Below are 23,369 nucleotides of genomic sequence, written 5' to 3' on the forward strand. Positions count from 1 at the left end.
ATTTCAAAAAGAACAAGGAAGGAAAATTTTTGGTAGTGATTTATAATGTTCTAATCTATTACATCCCCAAAGAAAATCCTTTGAAAGGTTATATAGTGTCAATTTCTAGAAGAAAAATTCTTTATCTTTGACACGATTCTTTGGGGAGAGGTATGGAAGGAGTTGTTTACTGTTTAATTTTAGAGATGATAAAAAGCACAGAAGGTCATTGATCTCAATGGATGAAAGATGAAATCTGGTACTCTTCAACTAATACAAATAATCCAAGGTTCAAAGACCTATGTCTCAAAAGATTATCCTACTGAAAAATCTGCAAAATATTGTATGAATATATTTAAGTACATGTGAGGGAGCACAGGTCCACAGTTTTCATCAGAATCTAACTAAAATCCAGGAGCTATAAAAGGTAAAGAAAACCGCTCCTGATTGTAAAAGAACAACGAGGACTTAATTCAAATATTACATTTACAGTTAAATACAAAATTTCCAAGTAATCAATACCTTCAATACATAAAATAGTGTACTAGATGTTTACATTATCTCCATTCTTTAGAAAAAATTATTAGTTCCAATATGGATGAACAAAAGGAAGTTAAGTAGTAACTTTCCCAAAGTCACATAGTATTAAAGCAGGAAACAAAAGCAAGTTTCCCACCTTGAATTAAATCTTTCTATACAATGCCCCCACCCCCTGCACCCCCTCCGCTCCAGGAGAAATATTAGAAAATAAAAGGCAATGGGTTATTTCATAATGGAATGTAATATTATGTTGGGCACAGAAATTGTCAGGTATTCACATGTCTAGGATTTAATGAAACTGGAATACCCTTCAATTAATATTTTTATGGAAACTTCTGCTTCTAGAAGTGAGGTCAAGAGACCTTAGTATTTGATTGAGATTCATGAATCTTAACATTCAAGACTCAATGAATGGGTCCTCTTGCTATTCTGTTCTTCTGAGCTCTGTGGGAAACAAAACGAAGTTTCTCATGCATGGAAGACAAAAAGCTGCAATACCAAGCCCATGTTTTTTATGTCTTGGATACAAGATAATAAGAGAATCTGGTGATAGGGCCAAAGTAGGTAAGAACTTCTACATATGGAACAACCTCCCACATACCTAAGACACATTAACAACTTAAAATATATTCCAGAACTAGGTTCTGACTAAGAGAATTCAGTATCAGAGTTTGGGTTGTAGCCAGAAAGCTGGGTCAAACAGTGGAGAGGATCTCAAACTGGGAGATGGTAATACTGGGCAGAGTAAGAAAAGCAAAGCAGGAAAGGTACAAATGAAAGACCAATCCACAAAGCAAGTTAGGGCTATGTTTTAAAGATTCTGAGATTTAAGAAAACAGTATAGTCAGATTTTTGCTTTATACTTTGCCATTTTATCTAGAACCACTGAATCACCTGCTAAGCTTACAGCAGAGAAGTCATCAAAATATGGTTTGCTTCATCATTCCCAGAAGAGCCGATAAGAATAAGAAAAGGATGCTGCATTCCCCATTACTCTTATCTCTCCCTCTTTATTAACAGTATGGTTAAGCAGTAAAAAATATTAAATTCTAGAGGAACTGAAGAATATATTCTATTTAAGTACTAAAGATCTAACGAATTCTGAATATAATCCTAAAAGATCATCTAACCCATACAACTATCATTTGTAAAATCTTCACTACAGAATTGGAGAAGGGAATGGCAACCAACTCCAGTATTCTTGCCTGGAGAATTCTATGGACAGAGGAGCCTGGCAGGCTACAGCCCACGGAGTCACAAAGAATAGGACATGACTGAGTGACTAACACTTCACTACAGAATCCCACTTCCTATGCTAACACTGACTCCACCTAAAATAAATTAACCCACATGCACAATTACAGCCAAAGAGTTTTACTGGCAATCTATGAATTAATAAAATAATCAAATTAAATGGAGTTAGGAAAGAAAATAAGAGAGTCAAAATTTTTTTAATTACAGATTTTAAATTGTACTTTTTAAAAATAGCCAAACATACTACTAAACAGTAACCCAATTCACAATGCTCTCCATTATTCCTCAAACCTCAGTTTTAAAAACTAGTATTTATGGAGACTGTTATAGTTCACAAATGTTTTGACACAATCATCTCATCTGACCCCCCACCCAAAAGAAGGTATTATGATGTCCCTTTTATGTTAGGCTCTGAGATTCAGCTTGCCTATCACACTTACTTGACAGCATGAATTAAGACATGTGGTAAGTCTAAGACAGCATACTTCTCACTTCACATCTTAACAACTTATCTACAAGTTATGTATTTTGATTTGATGTTCCACAAAAGGTACAGCATAGTATACTATTCACTCACAATCTATGAAATCCATCTCAGGATCACATGAATTTTGCTAAAGATGGACTCAGGGAAATAACAAAATGTAACATAACAGAGCAACGTTAACTATACTCCAATAAAGTCTTTTTTTTAAGGAGGTGGGGTGCAGTTCTATAATATGGTGTTCTAAACAACTCTTAAACGTACCAGGACTATTACTGTTGCTGCTGCTGCTGCTGCTAAGTCGCCTCAGTCATGTCCGACTGTATGTGACCCCATAGACTGCAGCCCACCAGGCTCCTCCGTCCCTGGGATTCTCCAGCAAAGAACACTGGAGTGGGTTGCCATTTCCTTCTCCAATGCATGAAAGTGAAAGTGAAGTCGTTCAGTCGTGTCCTACTCCCAGGGACCCCATGGACTGCAGCCTACCAGGCTCCTCCGTCCATGGGATTTTCCAGGCAAGAGTACTGGAGTGGGTTGCCATTGCCTTATGTATAATGACCCAGAGGTATGTCATAAATTAGAAAAAGACGTCATTCACACAGATCTGTAAATAAGACCTAAATACAAGATTAAATGAGCTAGTGAGTTCTATAATTTATACCAAATATCTCTTGAGCCAATTATTAGGGAGATCAGGGAACAGAAGGGAACCAGTGACCTATACCAGTTAAAAAAAAGCAGACTTTGATGTGAGACTGCTCATGTTTATATTCTATTTCCATCATTTACTGTGACCTTGAGCAAGTTATTCTTTTCCTTGATTTTTTTTTCAACTACAAACTGTGGATAATAGTATTATCTACCTCTTAGAGTTGTGAGGATTAAATAAGACACTACACATAATTATAGTATATAGTAAGCACTCATTAAAATATTAGTTATTGGGGTTATAATTACCCAATGTTCTAAGTGTTATGAATACTTTCAGGAAAGAGGTGATATTTTATCTGTCTCTTAATGGATAAAACATTTAACAGAGAATGACATCCACAGAGACTAGATATCAATGGGGCTTGTAACCCAACATATGACATAGCACATTCTAAAACATACTAAACCACTAAAAACCCACTGTAGTTTAAAAAATACAGAGCTCATTCACATAATAAAATGTCAGTTACAGAAACAGACCCATGTACCTTTGGTCCGGCACTTTCACCACTGAAATATATCCTAAAATACAAACATACACAGACACAGATACATATCAAAAAGAATCCACTGCAGTATTATTTGTAATGGAAGAACACTGGACAAAACCAAAACACTGGGTATAAACACTCAACAAAATCAGGGAAGTCATGATACATGACAAGGGAACATTTCACAGCCATTACGAGGAATAAGATAATCAATATGTGCATTTACACTGGAAGAGTCTATGATAAGATTATTAATTTTAAAAAGAAAATTTCAGAATATCTATATAATGACCCCCTTTATATAAAACAAAAATTTGCTTACACAGATACATGTGAAGATATATATGTGCAAATACATATAAAGCCATGAAATGTACACACTTAAAATTTATACCTTGGGGGCTTCCCTGGTGTCTCAATGGTAAAGAATTCACCCATCAGGAAGATCCCCTGGTGAAGGAAATGGCAACTGACTCCAGTATTCTTGCCTGGGAAATCTCATGGACGGAGGAGCCTGGTGGGCTACAGGTCATGGGGTTGCAAAAGAGTCAGACGTGACTTGGTGACTAAAATCTATACCTTGGGCTACAGAAGAAGGGAGCTTTGACTCATACTTTATCTTCCTCTACTGTTTAAATGTTTACAATTTATACTTACTACATGACTTAATAAAAACAGAAAGAAGATAATGCATACTCAGGGCTCTGTAGTGACCTAAAAGGGAAGGAAATCCAAAAAAAGGGGGATGGGGGAAGAGGGAAGAAAAAAAAAGTGATGTATGCATACATATAGCTGATTCACTTTGCTGTACAGTAGAAACTGACATAGCAGTATTAGGCAATTATACTTCAATAAAAAAAAAATAGAAAAAGATGAAAAAAGATAATGCAATCTCCCTTTAAGATTCCACCAACATTAAACAAACAAAATAAACATCAGTCACAGTTTGGCTGCATACTTGGCTGCATACTTCAGCCAAGGTTTAATTTAAAGGATTCAGTACAATTAAGACTTGTCTGTCTCAGGTCATATAGCAGTTCTTCTATTTTGGCATTTCCTAAATAGCAACTGCATAAGTATTACATTATTCCTGGCTTATGTGAAATATATTTTTAAAATATTGAAACAAAACTAAAGAACACTAGAATGATAATGCAAGAGAACTAAAACACATCCATAGTTTCTTGATCCTGCCCTAAAAGTGTATGGAGGTGTTCAAGTTCAAAGGCAGCATATTAAGACTAGCAACATCACAAATCAATAAGAACATGCTATAGATCCGGTGAGCTTCCCCGGTAGCTCAGCTGGTAAGGAATACAGCTGCAATGCAGGAGACCCCTGTTCGATTACTGGGTCAGGAAGATCCCCTGGAGAAGGGATACACTACACGCCAGTATTCTTGGGCTTCCCTGGTGTCTCAGATGGTAAAGAATCCGCTTGCAATGCAGGGGACCTGGGTTCAATCCCTGGGTTGGGAAGATCCCCTGGAGGAAGGCATGGCAACTCACTCCAGTATTCTTGCCTGGAGAATCCCCATGGACAGAGGAACATGGTGGGCAAAAGGTCCTGGGGTCGCAAAAAGTCAAACACGACTGAGTGACTAAGCACAGCACACTGGATGCTGGTAGCTTCCCCGGCAGCTCAGTAGTCCATGCAGTCATAAAGAGTCGGACACGACTTAGCAACTAAACAACAACATAGATGCTGGTGCTGAAAGGACCTTTACTTCTTCAGCAGAAATTTGGAAGAGAGGGAGGGAAGAAAGGAAAGAAAGAAGCCAAGCCGGCTTACAGGAAGAAAAATATACATACATACATATATATATATACACACACATGGATTTAAAAAGACCACTAAGTAAAGTGCAAAATATGGAAAATTACTTTGTTAACCATAAAATCCTACGGATGTTAGCTACTTATTAAAAAGTACAGGAAACTGCTTAGTGTTAACAACTAATTTTAAGGACCTTAAGCTTATACAAATGTAATACATATAAAGATGCACGTACTGAGCAGGTATAATCCAGTCTATTGTTCTATTATTTAAATATATGAAATGACAGATGATGAAATAGCTAAATTAATTAACTATTTGGAAACATAAGACTAAGTTCCTATCTTCCTCCAAAGTCAATATAAATTCGAATCACATGAATTAAATGTAAAATTAAGAGGCTCAATAGCCAAGAGGTAGAAGCAACTCAAATGTCCATCAATGGATGAATGGATGAAACAAAATGTAGTATATACATACAATAGAATATTTAGTCCTAGAACAACATGGATGAATCTTAAGCTAAATGAAATAAGCCAGTCACAAAAAGACAAGTACCATATGATTCTACATATATGAAGTATCTAGTCAAAAATCATAGAAACAGGAAGTAAACATTGGCTGCCAGGTACTGGAGAAAAGGGAAATGGAAAACTGTTGTCCAATGAGTATAGAACTTCACTTTTACAAGATGAAAAAGTTCGGCAGATCTACTACACAACAATGTGAACATATGTAACATTACTTAGCTGTACACGTAAATGGCTAAAATAATAAATTTTATGTTGTATTGGTAGCCACAATTATTTTAATTATAAAAAATTAAGAAGTACACACTAAATTACTTAAACCACTAAACAATTACTTAACTATAAAGAGATCAAATAAAGCACTTGATCAAACTTCTAGCAGCTCAATGGCAAAACAGTTAAAAATAAAACATGTAAGGTTAAAAGTAAAAGGCTACATATAAATTAAATCTGTAAAGCACAATTTTTTTAAGACTGATATAAGACTGAAATTATAGTTTCTCCCAATAAGTTTAAAACTCTAATATGAAATGAATAATCTCCATAGAAAATACAAATTAAAATGTTAATAAAATAAAACCCAACAGAATGTTAAAACTACATCATAATATTTCAAACACAGTTTAATATTAGTAAATTTATTATTGCAATTCACTATATGAATAGCTTGGGAGGGGGAAGAAAGAAATAATTATCTTTTCAATAGATGTCAAAAAAGCATTTGATAAAATTCAGTATACCTTTTCTGATACTATTTAGTAGGGTAAGAGAAAGAGATATATTAAATTGATAAAGTGAAAGTGTTAGTTGCTCTGTTGTGTCTGACTCTTTGCAACACCATGGACTGTAGCCCACCAGGCTTCTCAGCTTCTCTGTGCATGGAATTCTCCAGGCAAGAATACTTCAGTGTTTAGCCTTTCTTCTCCAGGGGATCATTCTGACTCAGGGATCGAACCCAGGTCTCCTGAATTGAACCACCAGGGAAGCTCATAAAGAATGGAGTATGTTTATGCGTGCATGCATGCTCAGTCACTCAGTTGTGCCCAACTCTTTGCGGTTCATGGACTGTAGCCTACTTTGTCCAGTAGGCTCCTTTGTCCATGGATTTTTCCAGGCAAGAATACTGGAGTGTGTTGCCATTTCCTACTTCAGGGGATCTTCCTGACTCAGGGATCGAACCCATGTCTCCTGCGTCTCCTGCTTTGGCAGGAGGATTCTTTACCACTAGCGCCACCTAGGAAGCCAAAATTAATATAGGATTATACTTGAAGACCAAACAGCACTTCCATTACAAGGGAAAGATAAAGATAGCCTATATTACTTTTATTCAGCATTTTGGGAGTATTCGAAACTGATGCAATAAGAAAAGAAGAACCACAGATGTACATACTAAAAAAGAGAAGACAATCATTATTGGACTCAATATAGCATTTTAGTCAAAAAAAAAAACTGACTTAGACGAATTAAGTTCAGTGGCCATATACACAAAGATGAAAATATTAAAATCAATATGTTCCTAGACTCCAAAAATAACTAAATTAGAAAGGGTAACAGAAGAAAAAATACCATTCAAGATAGCAATAAGAACTATAAATAATTTGGAATAAACTCCACAACAAATGTGTAAAACTTACATGAAAACTGTAAACTTTTATTAAACATAAACAAAGGACCTGAAAAATACAGGCATGCTATATTTTCAAGATAGGAATGTTTCGTACTATACATCTATCTCTCCTCAAATTAATCCAAATTTCAATGTATTTCAATCAAAATCTCAATAGGCATATTCAATGACAATTTACAAAAGCCATCTGACAAGTTAAACACACAATATCCCAAATTCTTGAAGATCAATATGGAAGAATTGCCTCTAAGACATGTTAACACATTAGGCTGAACCACAGAAATCATATTTTTGATGACTTGTGATGTACAAAAAACAATTTCAAAAGGTGCAACCTAACAGCTAAAATTGATATGGACATATGAATAAAACAAACAGCTGTTAGGAATTTGGGGATGTTAAAACACTTCAACTCCCCCCACTCTTACTACCCACAAATTCCTTTTAAAGTGGTAAGAAACAGATATGAGTCCACTGAAATATTTAATACTAATAAAGCTTTGTCAAAGAGCAACAGAGCTGTCTATTTCTCACCCCAGTTAAATCTACCCAGGTACATACAAAAAGCTGAAAGGGAAGGTGGAAAAAAGTAGGGGAGAAAAGTTCCTGCAAACAATCCTGTACAGAGAAGGATATATAAGGTGAAACCTAAAAGATGAGAAGAAATGAAGGGCCAAGTGAAGACCATCCTGGAAAGAAAGTAAATAGACCCCAAGTGAGAAAGTCCACATGTTCTAAGAAAAAGGTCAGTGTGATTAGAATGCACTGAAAGTGATACAAAATGAGGCTAGAACAACAAGGAGTAGGCATATAAAACCTTACAGCCAAGTTAGAAGTTTGGGCTTTAAGAGCAATGAGAAGTCAAATGATAATTTACATTTCAGAAAGACTAGCCTAAATGTTGCATGAATAATAAGTGAAATATGGTAGACAAGAGAAGAGAGCAAGATCAAATTAGGAAGCCGCTATATGAAGTCTAAGTAAGAAAACAGCAAGTGCCAAGGTAATGGCAACAAAGGTGGAGTGTGGTAGGAAGTTTCAAGGTATAATTTGGAGGTCTTATGTCCAATACCCTTTCCCTTCCCATTCTCCTACATCACCTTTTTGGCAACAGAAACAGTCACTTTGGGAAACCATTTCATGAGGTTCAAGTGGGAACAACCTCTCCTTGTCCACATGTTAGATGGAGTGGAAAAGACATGATGGAGGTCTGAACAAAACTCTTCTTCCATAGTTGAAGTTGCTGGTTCAGGAATGGACATGTGACCCAAGCAAGGCCAAAAAGATTATTTCAGGAACCAGGAGTGACTTTTTTTCTTATATTGCTAGCCATAAGAACAATGTAATCCTAAAATTATACTTATATAAGACGTTAATTATCTTCAATATCCACATTCCCTTTTTTCTTTTAGTAAAACACTTCTCCCACAAGTTATATCTGGGTATAATGGACACAGAGCAAGAGCTAGGTCTTAGGTATAGATGCATAACTAAGCTCTGGCCAATAGGATATAACATGAAGTTATGTTTGCAATTTCTTGGTCAATTCCTCAAAAGGAAGTTATCTGTGCTCATTTTTCTACTTCTTATTTCTCACAGGCTATGTATTAGTTTGCTAGGGCTGCCTTACAAAATATATAGACTGGGTGGCTTGAACAACAGCAGTTTATTTTCTCACAGTTATTAAAACTAGAAGTCCAAGATCAAGGTGCCAGTAGGCCTCTGAGGCCTCTCTCCTTAGCTTAGAGATGGCCATCTCACTGTGTCCTCACATGGCCTTTCTCTGCATGCACACATCCCTGGGGTCTCTTTTTATGTCCACAGTTCTTCTTATAAGGATGCCTGTCAGACTGGATTAGAGAACATCCACATGACCTGACTTAACTTTAATTACCTTTTTAAAGTTATATTCTTACATATAACCATATCCTGAGATACTGGGGGTTAGGGTTTCAGCATGAATTTTGAGGAAATACAATTCAGATAATAACAGGATGAAACATGAACATAATGCTGGTAAGCCAATGATCAGACCTTGTAGATGAAGTTAACACTCTAAGGCAGAGCTGTTCAATAAAACTTTCTGTGATGACAGAAACTTTCTAGACCTTCATTCTCCAATATGGTAGCCACAAACGCTCATTTAATTAAATAAGATTAAAAATCCAGACTGTCAGTCGTAGTAGCTACATTTCAAGCACGCACTAGCCATATGTGGCTAGTCATTACCATACTAGACAGCACAGGTTAAGTGATGGTATAACAAAAGATCAGAAACTTAAGCTACACAAAATGACCTGAAGATAGTGACTACCCCCAGGTTATCACATAATCTTCCTTGCTTGAACTTCATGTGTTTTGGAGTCTTTTTGTTCCAATAAGCTATCCTATACTGTAACTAATCAAAAAACTCTGATAAGGTTTAGAAGAACAGGTGGCAAGGAAGCATATTTCAGGCTGGGAACCTAGCAACCTCTGTTATGCAGAAGCAAAACCATTTTGTAAAACTCTTGCCTGCAATAATGAGTAAGGCAAATCACCTAACTACCAGGTATGGGGCTATAAGAAAAGCAGTTAGAAAAACTAAAAACACTGATGTGTTAGCTGTTTAATGAATGACTAGAAACAGCAACTCACCTATGAGTTTAAGCAGTTTGTAAGCAGAGCTAGGGGAGAAGGCAATGGCACCCCACTCCAGTACTCTTGCCTGGAAAATCCCATGGGTGGCGGAGCCTGGTAGGCTGCAGTCCATGGAGTTGCTAAGAGTCGGACACGACTGAGCAACTTCACTTTCACTTTTCACTTTCATGCATTGGAGAAGGAAATGGCAGCCCACTCCAGTACTATTGCCTGGAGAATCCCAGGGATGGGGGAGCCTGGTTGGCTTCCATCTATGGGATCGCACAGAGTCAGACACGACTGAAGCGACTTAGCAGCAGCAGCAAGCAGAAATAGATATAAAAATAGTGCCACTGAGAGAAGATCTCTCTATAGCAAACTCTACCTGTAAGAGCCCAGTAATCTGGAGGTCTCTTGGGTTTGGGAAAGGCAAGTGTCTTGCAATTCCAAATACCACGAGTTAACTTTGTGACCTCAAAGATTCTTCGTCAGATATAGCAAAGATCAGGTAAAGAGTGCTGCTTTCCCACCTATGATGATTTTTGATGTGTCAAGTTGGTTAGGGAAAACTAAGAGGAAAGAAGGGCAACAGTCATTTTGTAAATACTTTCTCTCAGTTATTCAAACACTAGTCTAGGTGCTGCTCTTTGGGATTGCATGGGGGGATTTGCAGATATAGTTAAAGTCTCTAATAAGTTGATTGTTTTAAGCCAGAGTGATCACCTTTACTGAGCCTAAATTAGTCAGATGAGCTTGTAAAAGATTGGGTTCTTCCTGATGAGTGTGACTCCAAATACTAAGTCTATAACTGGTAACCCTTCGCTGGATATTTCTTTTCTAATTGCCTATGAACAACAGCTTCAGCATATATCCGTGGGTTCCAGCTTGGGTGAGCTCTTAACAAACTCCTTACCTTACAAATTTCATATTTGTTAGCCAGCCCTCAGAATTGTATAAGCCAATTCCTTGTATGCTCTTAATACCTACCTACCTACCTATCTACATACCTAACATATATAAATCTACTCATTCTGCCTCTCTGGTTAAACTGTGACTGATATGTCACCTGAGCTAAACATTTCAGATGCTCTCAAGGAAGCCAGGTAACACAGGGAGAAAGGAAAAAGTCTAGTAGAGAGAGGAGAATGAGCTGATTTCAAAAAATATAACAAAAAGAGATCTTCCGCTGTAGTTAGTATCACATGGTGCTAACTTAGAAATCAATTAAATAAATGTTTGAGTTTTACCATCAAACCACATTACTGGCCTATAAAACTCTATAACTGAAGTTTAAGTAACCCTGCAGCCTCTAAATGTATGCCAACTGGTATGGTGCTATAAAACTTTGCAATCTTAGGAATGTCACACTCTCAAATACCTACTACTTCAGATGCAGCAAAGGAGGATAACAAGAAAGAATCACCTAAGAACAAAGCCAAGGACACACACAATAGTCAAAAAGGCATTTCTCCTATAGAGCAAAACCAAGAATTTTATCAAGGATTTTACATAGCTGCCAGGGCAGTCTTCTGTCCAGAAGGATTTCATTATTACTATGGACCAAGGACTGTGGTCTACCTATTCTTTTCTTCTCCAAAGAAGCTGTTATTATGATTATCCTGTTCCTACTCACCACTGTACAATGGGTTGAGCAAAAGAAGGATAGATAATGTTGTTTATTTTACAGACACCTGGACTGAATTAAGGAGAAAAGCATTATGCAGACATCCTACACTGACCTATATGTAGTTTCCAGCTAGGACTCTGGATAGATTCTCTTGAGAAAGAAAACTACACATTGGAAGAAAGGTTTGTACAACTGTTAAGTGGCCAGAAGTTTCAGTCTGGTACTCAAGAAGGTTTAAATCGGAGACATAAAATTGAGTCATTAGCAACTGCATATATAAAGACACAAAATGAGATAAAAACACCTAAAAAGTGAGCAGATACAAGACGAAAAGGTCCAGGAAGAGCAATGTGGTACCAAATAACCAAAGGATATACAATGAAGGAGGTAGGAGCAAGCAGTAAGACCAAAAAAACCAGTTAGTAATGTAAAAACAGGAGAGGCTGGTATTACACCAGCAAAGAGAACAGTACTTTTTAAGAGACAAGGACTGGTCAACAGGGTCAAATGCTAATGAAACAATTAAATACTATATCCAAAACAAAATCCATGTATCTTTGGGGGAAAAATCAGAAATATCAAAAGAAACTATCTAAGAAATTTTGTTTAAATACTGGGGTAAAGAAGGTCTCTAGAAGTCATATTTCTAGAACAACTTATTACAAAAAAATAAAAAATTTTCTACATTGTAGAAATACAGTAAACTGATAGAGAATATGTGTAACAAATGACACCATGAAGGATTAATAGCCATAAATATAGATACAACCACATACCACTAAAAGAAAAAAAAAATGCTAGAATAATAAGGATAAAAGAGGAAAATTTCAAAATAAATCCAAATAAAATATAACCATGAAAATTTGCTCAATGTCAACAGTAATAAGGAGAATGAAGACAAAACCAAAACACTAATTTTTATTTAACAGATTTTAAAAACTAAGATGATCAAATCCAATATCATTCTTAAACATTTTTGAAAGAAGTAAAACGAGAGAATTTATCAAATGTAGTACGTGAATAACTTCTCGCCCTCAAATTCCATTTCCAGGAATCCATTCCAAAGAAATACATTTGTAGTCAAAAATAATGTAAAAGGATGTTTGCTTCAACAATGTAGAATATGTATAGCAATGTACTGAAACAGTCTAAATGTCTACCAACATAAAAGATCAAATAAACTACAAACAGCACACTATGAAACATTCATAAGTAAATGAGACCAAGTCAAATCTTAATATACTCGCAGACACACCCCTCAACACACACACCCACACTCACCCCTTCTCTCTCATTCACTTACTCTCACCAAGAAAGAAACTAAAACATTTGACATACACCAAACTAGCAGTGTTTACTCTAAGCGCTGGATAAAACCTTTATGTGTTAGAAGACTCTATTTTTTTTAAAGTATGCAAGTATCACTAGTTCTTACAGCTAAATAAGTATGTAATCATTACATGAAAACATCTCCTTAACTGATATGTTCTAAGAATGATCACAAATGAAACACAGAAGACAAAATGTGTAAGTGACAGCTCTGCTTTGTATAATAATTTGATTAATATACATGAAGAAAAAAGAATGCAAAGATGATTTCAAATAATAATGATTAATTCTGGAAAGAGGATTATAAGTGATTTTTGTATTTCTCAGATTTCTTTGATTTTGCCAAACTTTCAACAAATATCTGTAAGTTTCTACAAATATGTACACTTAATTATAGGAACTCAAAGCATCACTGACTCAATGGACATGAATTTGAGTAAACTCCAGGAGACAGTGGGGAACAGAGGAGTCTGGCGTGCTACAGTCAATAGGGCTGCAGAATTGGGCACAACTTAGGAAATGAATTAAAACAATTATATAAACACTGTATTTAAAATCTAACTTAAAAGATATTTAACGTTACATTCTGCACTGTCCTGTAATTCAATTTTTCATATTTTTACACATCTCTACCTGTAGCAACCATAAGCATATTAGTATAGCTACCTCTTTTCTTACAAAATCTTCAAGGTCAAATTAGAATGGATGATTCTTTGGTGTAATTTAGTAGTCTTGGACACTCTAAAAAAAGTCACATACAGATCTCATTGTTAAAAGAAAAAAAGAGCATAATACCAAGAATTAGTGAGTATTCTAAGAGACACACATAAAAGATATAGAGTCCACCCCACTGGTATGCAAAAACAGAACAATCTCTATAATGAAACCAATTCTAAAAGCAAACAGATACACTGAAAAATGTTAGACTTCCAGGTAATTACACAGGATTAAAAACATCCTCACAGTTTTTAATTATTATTAATTTTGTCTCAATGAGATTTAAATTTCATGAAGCTGGGAATAATGTCTCAGTGTTTCCAAAATCCTCATAATTCCTAAGTAGTTATGCTAGGTCTCAATAATGCATCTTAAAAAAAACTTAGAAAAATATACTAATAGCGATACCTATCTTCTAAAAACCATAAAAAACACAGTTCCAACACTGTGCTAAGTTTTCATGTATGCAAGTTTAAAAGTTTTCCTAACTATAATGCATACAGCTATGATTTTAAATATGGCTAACTCATATTCACTGAGAAGGAAATGACTGAGACTATTACAACATAGACTAAAAACAGCCACACATAGCAGATACACAATAAATGTTCGGCAGTATACTCCTATACTGAATCTCACACCAGAAAGAACTACACTAGAGGCTTTGCAACAGGACTAGTTTTGTTATTAACTTCATATAAAAAACAAGAGGGAAACGTGGCACAGAGAAGGAAAAAGACAATATTGGGGGTCAAAGACAGAATTGGAAATAGACCTGGTACAACACAAACATAAGATTTCCTTTTCTTCTCAGGTTTCAGGTTTAGGGCAATAGGAAAGAAAAGGAATAGAACTTCATGTTAATATTTTTTTATTCCAAATTCAAAACTGACAACACCAATTTTTCTACAGATCTCTCTGAAATATTTTTCACTCAAAGGTTCTTTAATTGAAAAACAATTCACAAGGAAAAACCAGACCAAGAATTAATTTTAGGATAGGTCTTTATTTCTTCACTTTTCTTTTTTTCTTTTCTGTTCTGTTCTTTTATTGGGGGCAGGGAGGATTAAAAAAATGGAAGATTAAATGAGAGTAAATGACAGCTTGAGAGGAGAATATGCCCTGCTAGAGATGCGTAGCTACAAACTAGTTTCATATATTTGCCATGTTTAGTCTATACTTTCAAATAATCTCAAGAAATGAGTTTACTTATTTTCAAAATTGAACTAACACTATCTAATACACCTCACATTTTCTTTATTTTGTGACTCTATGTGAGTTACTGGAGTAATGAGAATATAACTGTATAATCTGCAGTCCTCCTTGATCATGGAATCCATCCCCATCCAATCAGTTTTCAGCTCTCGCTCTAGAACTTGCCTAGTTTTGGTCATCATTTCATTTTCATGGTACAGCAGACAGAAATACATATAACCTATTTTGTGCAGTTGTACCTTATCATTATTTAAAATAAGAATTATGACTTTGGTTATCTCCAAAACCTTATTCAATCTTGTTCAACATTATACTGCACTTTTGCTGAAAGTGCAGCAAAATGGTCTTTCAGACCATTTAATCAAAAAAGCTCATTTTTTACCTGACTCATATAACCCTATTTAACCTTTTTAATCTATTCTCAATAATCTTGTTGTCCATTTCCATCAGTACAATTCAACAATACCTGCATACTTTGAGACTTTATTATGTCAAAATTATTTATAAAAACAATAATATCGGCTCTACAAAGAATTCGTAAAGTACCGTGATCTTTACATTTTTTTCTACTTGACCCACTTTTATCTCTAGCTTCACCCTGAAAGAAACTTAAAAAGCCAACTCTAAAAAGATCAGGTAATGTTTATGAGTTTCACAGGATGACAGAAGTCAACTGAAGTTATGCTTTCAATAATTAGGTCTATATCAATTTTTTCACAGCATTTTTGGGGAAGATAAAATTTCCAGCATGTCCCTTTTCAATAATTAAAACCCTAAATTACAAATCATGATAAAATAATACCTATAATGCTCCACAATTCCACTTGCACTTTGATTGGATAAAAATAGTTTCTAAAGACAAAAGAAAAAAAAAGTTAAGTAAAAACACTAAGTCAGAAAGGGTATTTTGCTTCTGTGTGGCAAGTGGATAGGTACAACTCTACCATAAAGGTAAGGTTCCAGGGACTAGAAGGAGTATTCATATTTATCTACCACCTTCTATTTCCTAATGACTTGTTTTTTCAAAAGGTGAAAGCTGAAAGAAGTCAGATTTGGCATAGGCTACCGTGGATGTTGGTGCCCCCTATCGGTCCTAACAAAAATATAAGTAGTATCAGTAGGCAGTAATTCACATATCATTATGAAGTGAAAATTCCTTCTCATCTATAATAAAGTATGGAAAAATTACAAGGAAGCTCATTACATCCACATTTCCTAACTCTCTAAATTATCCTTACAAAAATGCAGAAAAAACTACAGAGTGCAAACACACTGTTTCAAGGACCTGAAAATCGACCTCCTAGTCAACAGCTGGTTGACTTTGGATGTCAGTAGAAGCAAACTAGCGAATAGTCCAGTCAATTTCTGGGAGTCAAAACATACTGCTTTGATGATTATCCCACATCGAAAATTTTAAAATACTAACTCCAATTAAGTTGGTGAAGTTAATGACGAGACTAAACTGAATAATTATAATCTAATAAAAGCATCTGACAGGGGTCCACCATAAATAGTTGCAACCAAGTTCTATAACCTTAAGACTTAAGATTTGAGGTCCCAAATATTTCCAGAGTAAGTGACTAAAGAAGATATATTTACAAACTATTTTTACTTCAGAGATTCGACTTCACCAAAACCTGACACAGGTATAACACACATGGTAGAGTACGGTAGAATACAGTAGAGGTATAGAGATGCAGAAGATAAGGGTTTCTGTCTTGAGATCTGACAGAACACAGCAGACTAGATAAAAGCGTTTCATCAATTAAAAGGCAAAATATAAGGATTTAAGAGGAGAGTAGGCACAGTGTTAATTAACCAGGAAAACAAATAAATTTTGGATCTCCTACTTCACAACACAATTATGCCTTCTTCATTACCACATTACCTTAGAAACAAGTTTCCCAATTCTAAACAATCCATATAAATGCTTGCCTAATTTCCTACAACCACTGCAGTAAGAATGTTTCAGGAGGGAGGGAAGTCAAATGCTTCTCTGAATATGGTATCTAATGGAAGTTTTACACACATACTATAGGTGAAGGGAAGAAAAGAAAAAAAAAAAAAAAAAAATATATATATATATATATAAGCACCTTCAACAAAATCTTGAGTTTATTTAACTCCAAGGTATTCTTAGCTTATCCAGACCCCAACTTAACATCTCCTATTTAAAAGGAATTTTTTTTTCTTAGCTTAATAAAGATAACCTTGAAATGTTTAAGTCTTAAAAGGCAGGGAGAAGCAAAAGATTGCCAGTAGAGGAGGTGGTTTTCACTATAAAGCTTCATTATGTTAACTGCTAATTCTAAATGGTGAAAATGTGAATATACTTATCTGTGCTCTCTGTATTTCTCCTCCCAACCCACCAACTTTATAGAACAAGAAAAGCAATGTTCAGGGTAGGTAATTTGTCTTCAGTGACTACCTTACTACCAAAAAGTATCCTCCCCTATGTCATCTGAATTTATTTTAACTTTAGCTGATATGTCAACATCAGATAAAGTTGTACTCAACATCATACAGCATAACAGAGCATGTCAATATATGAATGAATAGGCAGGCTTTGAATCAAAGGTTAAGTTCCACTTTGCCACTTAGCAGCTATGTGGCCCTGATGAAGTTACCTAAAACCCTTCTAACCTTGTATCTTTGCATTTTAAATGAATATGATGAATATCCCCTCCCAACATTTGTATACCTCTCATACTTTATTCGGGATATACATTTAACCATTTGCTTTCACTCTCATACTTCCTCAAACTTTTATTTAATCATTGGTGCATTTTAAATCAGTGTGTCTTAAAATAGTTTTGCTCACTGTTACTTACTTATTACAGCAAAATTCCTCCTATATAATAGAAACTACAAACATTTATGAATAATGAAACAAATATGATGACATCATAGCACTACGGTGAAAATGGGAATATATGAAAACTAAATTCACTCATTTAATTCTCAAAACAATGCTATAAGGTAGAATCTACTATTATCATCATTTAAATATGAGGAAACCGGAGTGACATTAGGTAACTTGCCCAAGATTACAAATGTGTGTGATGGATCAAGGGTATGAATTCAAGCTCCATTCCTGCCCTTAACCATTACATTAGACTGGTACTGAATAATAGATTGTATTATGCTTTCAAAATGTAAATCTCCCTAAGGTACTGGATTTGATAAATATAAATCTATCTTTAGGTACTTATCAGGCAATCAACAATCAATGTCTTGGTTTAAATGGCTTTCCCTTAATACCTATGAGCTCACTATTACTAAGAGAAGTAATTAAGTAATTGAACGATGTTAAAATCCAAATTTCAGTTATTGGACAGCCATGGATCCAAGAAGGAAGGAACTCTATACCTACTCTTGGTTTCCTAAATGAATTCTGGATCTTCCTTACTTATTAGTTATTCACTGAAAAAATTTTTATTAAGTACTATGCTCAAGCAGAATAGGATACAAGATTAATTATAACAGAACCACTGTCTCAAAGATCTTACCATCTTATTTACAAATACTGCTTTGTCAATTAAGAGGTGAAACAGGGCAACAGATAAACTTCTATGGGCTAATCTGGGATTCTACCATAACAACAGAGGAACTTGGCATTTTTCTACGAAAAAACTAACAACAAAAAAAAAGATTTGGAATTGAACTTGAGGAAATGTAATCTACTTCTGAAACAACCCTAGGTCTTTGATGTCTGTCTATAAACAGATGCTCCCTGGCCTTGCAAATCCTTTCAAAAGTGAATGAATAAGTTAAGTCCTAACTTATTTACTGGGCTCCCTTTGTATGAAATAGCTTCACTAGGTTTGTTACTTAAATTTAAAACCTCAAATTACCTACCAAATATAGATGGAATTCTGATCAACTCCTACTGTATTAAATTTTATGCATCTTTAACAAAAATGTTAACTTTTGAACATGAGTTCTACCTTTAATAGCAAGCTATTAAAGGCATCAGTGTCTGCTTTAGCAAACACTGATGCCATTCAATTACATTTAAAAATAGGTTCAACAGAATGTAATGTTGTTTATGAAATGGAGTATCAACTCCTGCAATTTCCGTATTTTTTTCTTACACTATTCAAATTAAACTATTTAATTCATTTAATCCACTAGTCAGTAAAGAAGTGCATCAGAGTTTTTATGTTAGGAAATACATTTCCATCTATTTTCCATATTGGTCAGTCACTCATTGAAAGCTGAGAGAATTATTATAATTTTCAATTTTTGATCTAAGGTTTTGCATCAGATTGGGGAGGTGGGTAAAGGAATATCTGAAGTTGCACAAATTATCTGCAACATGGTTATCCTATTCTGAAATACTGAAGAGAAAATCCAATTCTCAATATCCTACACTAACATTTAGAAAAAGTTAGATTCTTTTTCTTAAACATTCAAATAAAGCTTTTATTTAAATTGAATCTCCTTTCCTTCCAATGTTCCCTCTTTCAGAAAATATACAAAATATCCTGCTAGCATTTCAAAGTACACATAGATATTTTTTGTTATATTACCCTCCACTTTTTCAAGTTAAATAACTGCAAAACCATAACCTTTTGATGATTTTTATCTGAAGGAGAATCTCAAAGATGCAATCCATATTTTTCATCGTGTAGCAAATAACAGGATGACTTAGAGAAAGGACTTAAGTACAACTATCAGCCATTAAGATTTCCTAGCTTTGTAAAGTTAAAGTTCTGCTGACATGTCGATAAAATGGTAGTAAAACGAAAAACACTGCGCAACTCATCCATTTAGCTTATAGAGTACAGATAAATAAATAAAGCTAATCAAGGATGGAGGCAGGTGCAGAGACATACCGTACTTCTCTTTGCTTATCCTTCATCATGTACCTATATAGATTTATTTTTAATAGTTGTGCTTTCTTCCACTTGTTTTTCCTGACTCATCTCCATAACAAATGACAAACCCATTGTTTATACTGCTGGACAGAAGACAGAATAAAGCATATTAAAAATAAAGAAAACACTTCTCTAACTGATCAGTCAACATATATCACTATCTTCCAAGGAAAACCAAACCCAACTTACAAAACTAACACCACTATAAGCTTGAGCCTATTCTACATGATTTAATGAATTACTAAGTTTTGCTTATTAAGCCAAATTCCAATGGACAGAACTATCTAGAAATGTAAAGTTTAGAGACAAATAATATTTCAGTAAGTACTGCACTCAACTTGATATTAAGTTCCAAACCAGAGCTTGACATTTTGTTAGAGAATTTAAAATTTTAATAAAATATGGGTATTTTGCACAAGCTGTTTGTGTTGGCTTGCAACGGACTGCCTATTTTTTGAAAGAGGTCAGGAGGGGGATACAGGGACTAAACTGTCATGAAAAGTATACTGGTCTGAATCATCACAAAACTTTGATTTCCACTTTTGTTGCTACCATCACTGTCAGTTGCCTCTAAAAAAAAAAAAAAAAAATTCGTTATCCTCATTTTTAAAATAAGAAGGTTGGATGAGATTATTTCTAAAATGTTTTCTCGTCTCTGTAAAAATAATGCAATTGAAGAGTTCTAACTACCATAACAGATTTTACTGGAAATAAGGATCCTGTTCCATCCTTTTTTCACTGTTTCATATGCAAGTTGAGCTACACACTATTCTGAAACATTCAACTAGGTCAATACAAAATCTATCAATACAAACGTACCCTTAGAATTCAGTAGGCTAAACAGGAATAGTAGCAAGTGCCCATTTTTTTCGTATACATACTTCCAACGATTACATCTCTTCAGATATAACTTCATTCAGTTTGAGGTAAAAGAGAATCTATTCTTCTACTAATAGACAAGTCTCAAATTCTTCAAAAGGTTATTTCTTTATTTGAAATTAGGGAACCCAACTTCCAATAATGCAATTTTCAAAAAATTGTATCAAAATAAGCCTTGTATCAAAATAAGCTGTTTGTGGAAGAGAATAAATGGCAAGTGGTACTTTTATATAATTTAGTTGTTCTCTCTTATAACTAAATTTATAATCAGCCTTTAAAAAGCGGTTTTCCTTCTGTTGCCTTAAGTTACAACTTCTTTCTTCAGATCGAGATTTTCTAGCTTCCATTTCAGGAAGCAGACAAGAGAGTTACAAAAGACCTGCTAACTAGTAAGGCCAACTCTTAGCTTGTTCTCAGTATGATATGTTTTACTGAGCTTTTGGTTAAATGCCTTCTTTGAAGAATGAGGGCCTGCAACGCCGCCTGTCTGTGAACCCAGGAAAAATTATAAACAGTTATGAAACCAGATCACTAGGACAGACCAAGAGGCCTTCTTCCTATTCCAACTCACCACAACCAAGCCTGGCTCCCAAGCAGCCTCTTAGGCTGCTCCACGTTCTGTGAAAAGCAACAGGGCCTAGCTTAATTCTTCCTCACCAAGGAAGCATTTGAAAATGTATGAGTATGTACATGTAAGGATCAAATACATTTTTCATCCACTGAGTCATATATCAATGTAAATGGATATAAGATCCGTTCATCCAAAATCTTTGAGAGATCGAGGAAGTGAAGGTGACTTCAGCAGCCACAATTATGGGGGGGTGGAGGGGCGGTGGGAACCTGCAGCAGAACAGTATGGAAAAGTACAGCTTCTCACGTGTCTCTCACATACACAAACACTGAGCTCTCAGTCCATTACAAGCTTGCCTCCCCCTCAAACTGCTCCCCTCCACCTCACTAGTGGGAGAAATCTACCAACCTCCTAATCGTTCCCCAAGAGACTCTCCTACCTATTATCTTACCCCTCCCGCTTTGGTCCCGCCCCCGCCCCAGGAGTAACAGGGCCCTACTGGCCTGAGGCCGACCCCGCCGAGTGTGCACACAGTGAATCTAACCAATTCCTTCCACCCCTAACCGTGTGAACCATGCCAGGGTAACGTGCTGTGCAGCAACTCTGTGGACTCTGCGGTCCTCCCACCCCCACGTGTCAGCTACCCTCCCCCACATGTCCACACCTCACGATTTCGGCCCGGGAAAGAAAGCGAGCGGTGTAAAGCCTAGCCCCGAAGACAGATCAAGCCCACAGGAATCTGTCCCCTCGCAAGTCCCCTCCCACCTTTGGCCCCGACCCTTTACACTCCCTTCCTCCCTTCTTCCTTTGAAAGCAGGCCCTTGCCTCAGAAACCTCTTCTTCCTCGTCGTCGTCGTCCTCTTCTTCCTCGCTGTTGTTGCTGCTGGTGCCGCCGCCACCTCCTCCTCCTCCGCCGCCGCCGCCTCCACCGCCGCCGCTGTTGTCGCTGTCGCTGCTGCTTTCGCTGCTGCTGGGGGGTCGGCAAGTCCGGTTACGCTTGGCCTTGTGGTGCTGCTGCTGCGGCGGCTTCTTCTTCAAGAGCAGGTCGCAGACTCGCACCATCCCACGAGGAGACGAGGCCGAGCGAGCCCCGCTGCCGCCGCCAATGCTGCTGCCGACCTCCGCTGCCGCCGCCGCCGCCGCCGCCGCGGGGGGGCCCGCCACCGCCGCCACCGCCGGGGGGCTCCCTTCTCCCTCAGCCGCCGCCGCTGCCGCCGCCACCGGAACCGTCGCCTTCTCCATCTCCGGGGAAAGAGGGAGGGCGCGGACGGGGGAGGGGCGTGGGGGCTACGCTCTACCGCGACTTCGGCCGCACCGGGGCCGACACAGCGTTCGGTGCCGCCTTCGCCGCCACCGCCTCGGTCACCTCTACTGCCGCCGCCGCCGCCGCCGCTCCGCCAGCTCTCACCTCGTCTCGCGATACTAAGGGCGGGGAGCCTGACGATGGGAGGGAGGGAGAGGGAGGGAGCGTGAGGGAGCAAGCTGGGGGTGGGGGAAGCGAAGAGGGAGACCCGGGTGCCCGGAGATCTAGCAGAGGGGAGACTACCGAGAATCGGGGGAAGTGTGCCTAGGGCGACTTCCGATGGGGGGGACGGCGGGGACAGAGGAGGGCCGCGGTGACTGCCGTAGCGCCCGCTAGCACCCGGATCGCTTCTCTTTCCTCGCTATTTCCCCCACACACAGCCCTTCAGACCTCCCTTCTTCCTTCCTCGCTGGTGTCTAGAACGCAGCTGCAGGCGGAAGTACAAGTGACGCCATCAGCCGTCGCCTGAGTGGTGGCGCGCGGGTGGCCGAAAGACGAAAGTGAGACTTAGAGGGCCGGGTCTCCGGCCTTCGCGAGCGGGCGGTGCTGCGGTGCATGGGGCGGGCGGCTGAGCGGGAGGGCTGGAGCGGAGCAGCCCGGGCCGGGTGGGAGCGGGTACGGAAGCTCGGGCCAGACGCTTTGTTAGCAGGAGGCCCGGACAGCCTGATCCGGAAGGTGGGGCCTGGTTCTGGACTGCCGTACGTAGTTTCGTTCCTGGCCATTTTTTCCACCGCCAAATGGTGAGTTAGGGCTTTGGATCTTGAGAGCTGGCGTAGTATAAAGGAAAGAGCCCCTTTTGCCTCAGTTTGAGTCTTGGATCATACACTTCCTGAAACT

General features: G+C 37.3%; 1 protein-coding gene across 4 annotated transcripts in view; it reads right to left on the reverse strand.

Annotated features, from left to right (window-relative positions):
• Positions 1-22,952, reverse strand: part of ANKRD17 (ankyrin repeat domain 17) — a 167,502-nt gene extending 144,550 nt beyond the window's left edge. For 2 of the 4 annotated variants that reach the window (XM_070372504.1, XM_070372503.1), the window contains exons 1-2: positions 22,776-22,952; positions 22,055-22,666 (exon numbers count right to left, since the gene is read on the reverse strand). In XM_070372504.1, the coding sequence (XP_070228605.1) occupies positions 22,055-22,471 (417 nt within the window). In that variant the 5' untranslated portion in view covers positions 22,472-22,666; positions 22,776-22,952. Of the gene's footprint in view, positions 1-22,054; positions 22,667-22,775 lie in introns of those variants that run through there. The other 2 variants (XM_070372508.1, XM_070372507.1) reach the window with 1 other exon arrangement.
• Positions 22,953-23,369: the final 417 nt, after the last annotated feature.

This window comes from Bos mutus, chromosome 6 (assembly GCF_027580195.1).
Source record: "Bos mutus isolate GX-2022 chromosome 6, NWIPB_WYAK_1.1, whole genome shotgun sequence".
NCBI classification, from domain to species: Eukaryota; Metazoa; Chordata; class Mammalia; order Artiodactyla; family Bovidae; genus Bos; species Bos mutus.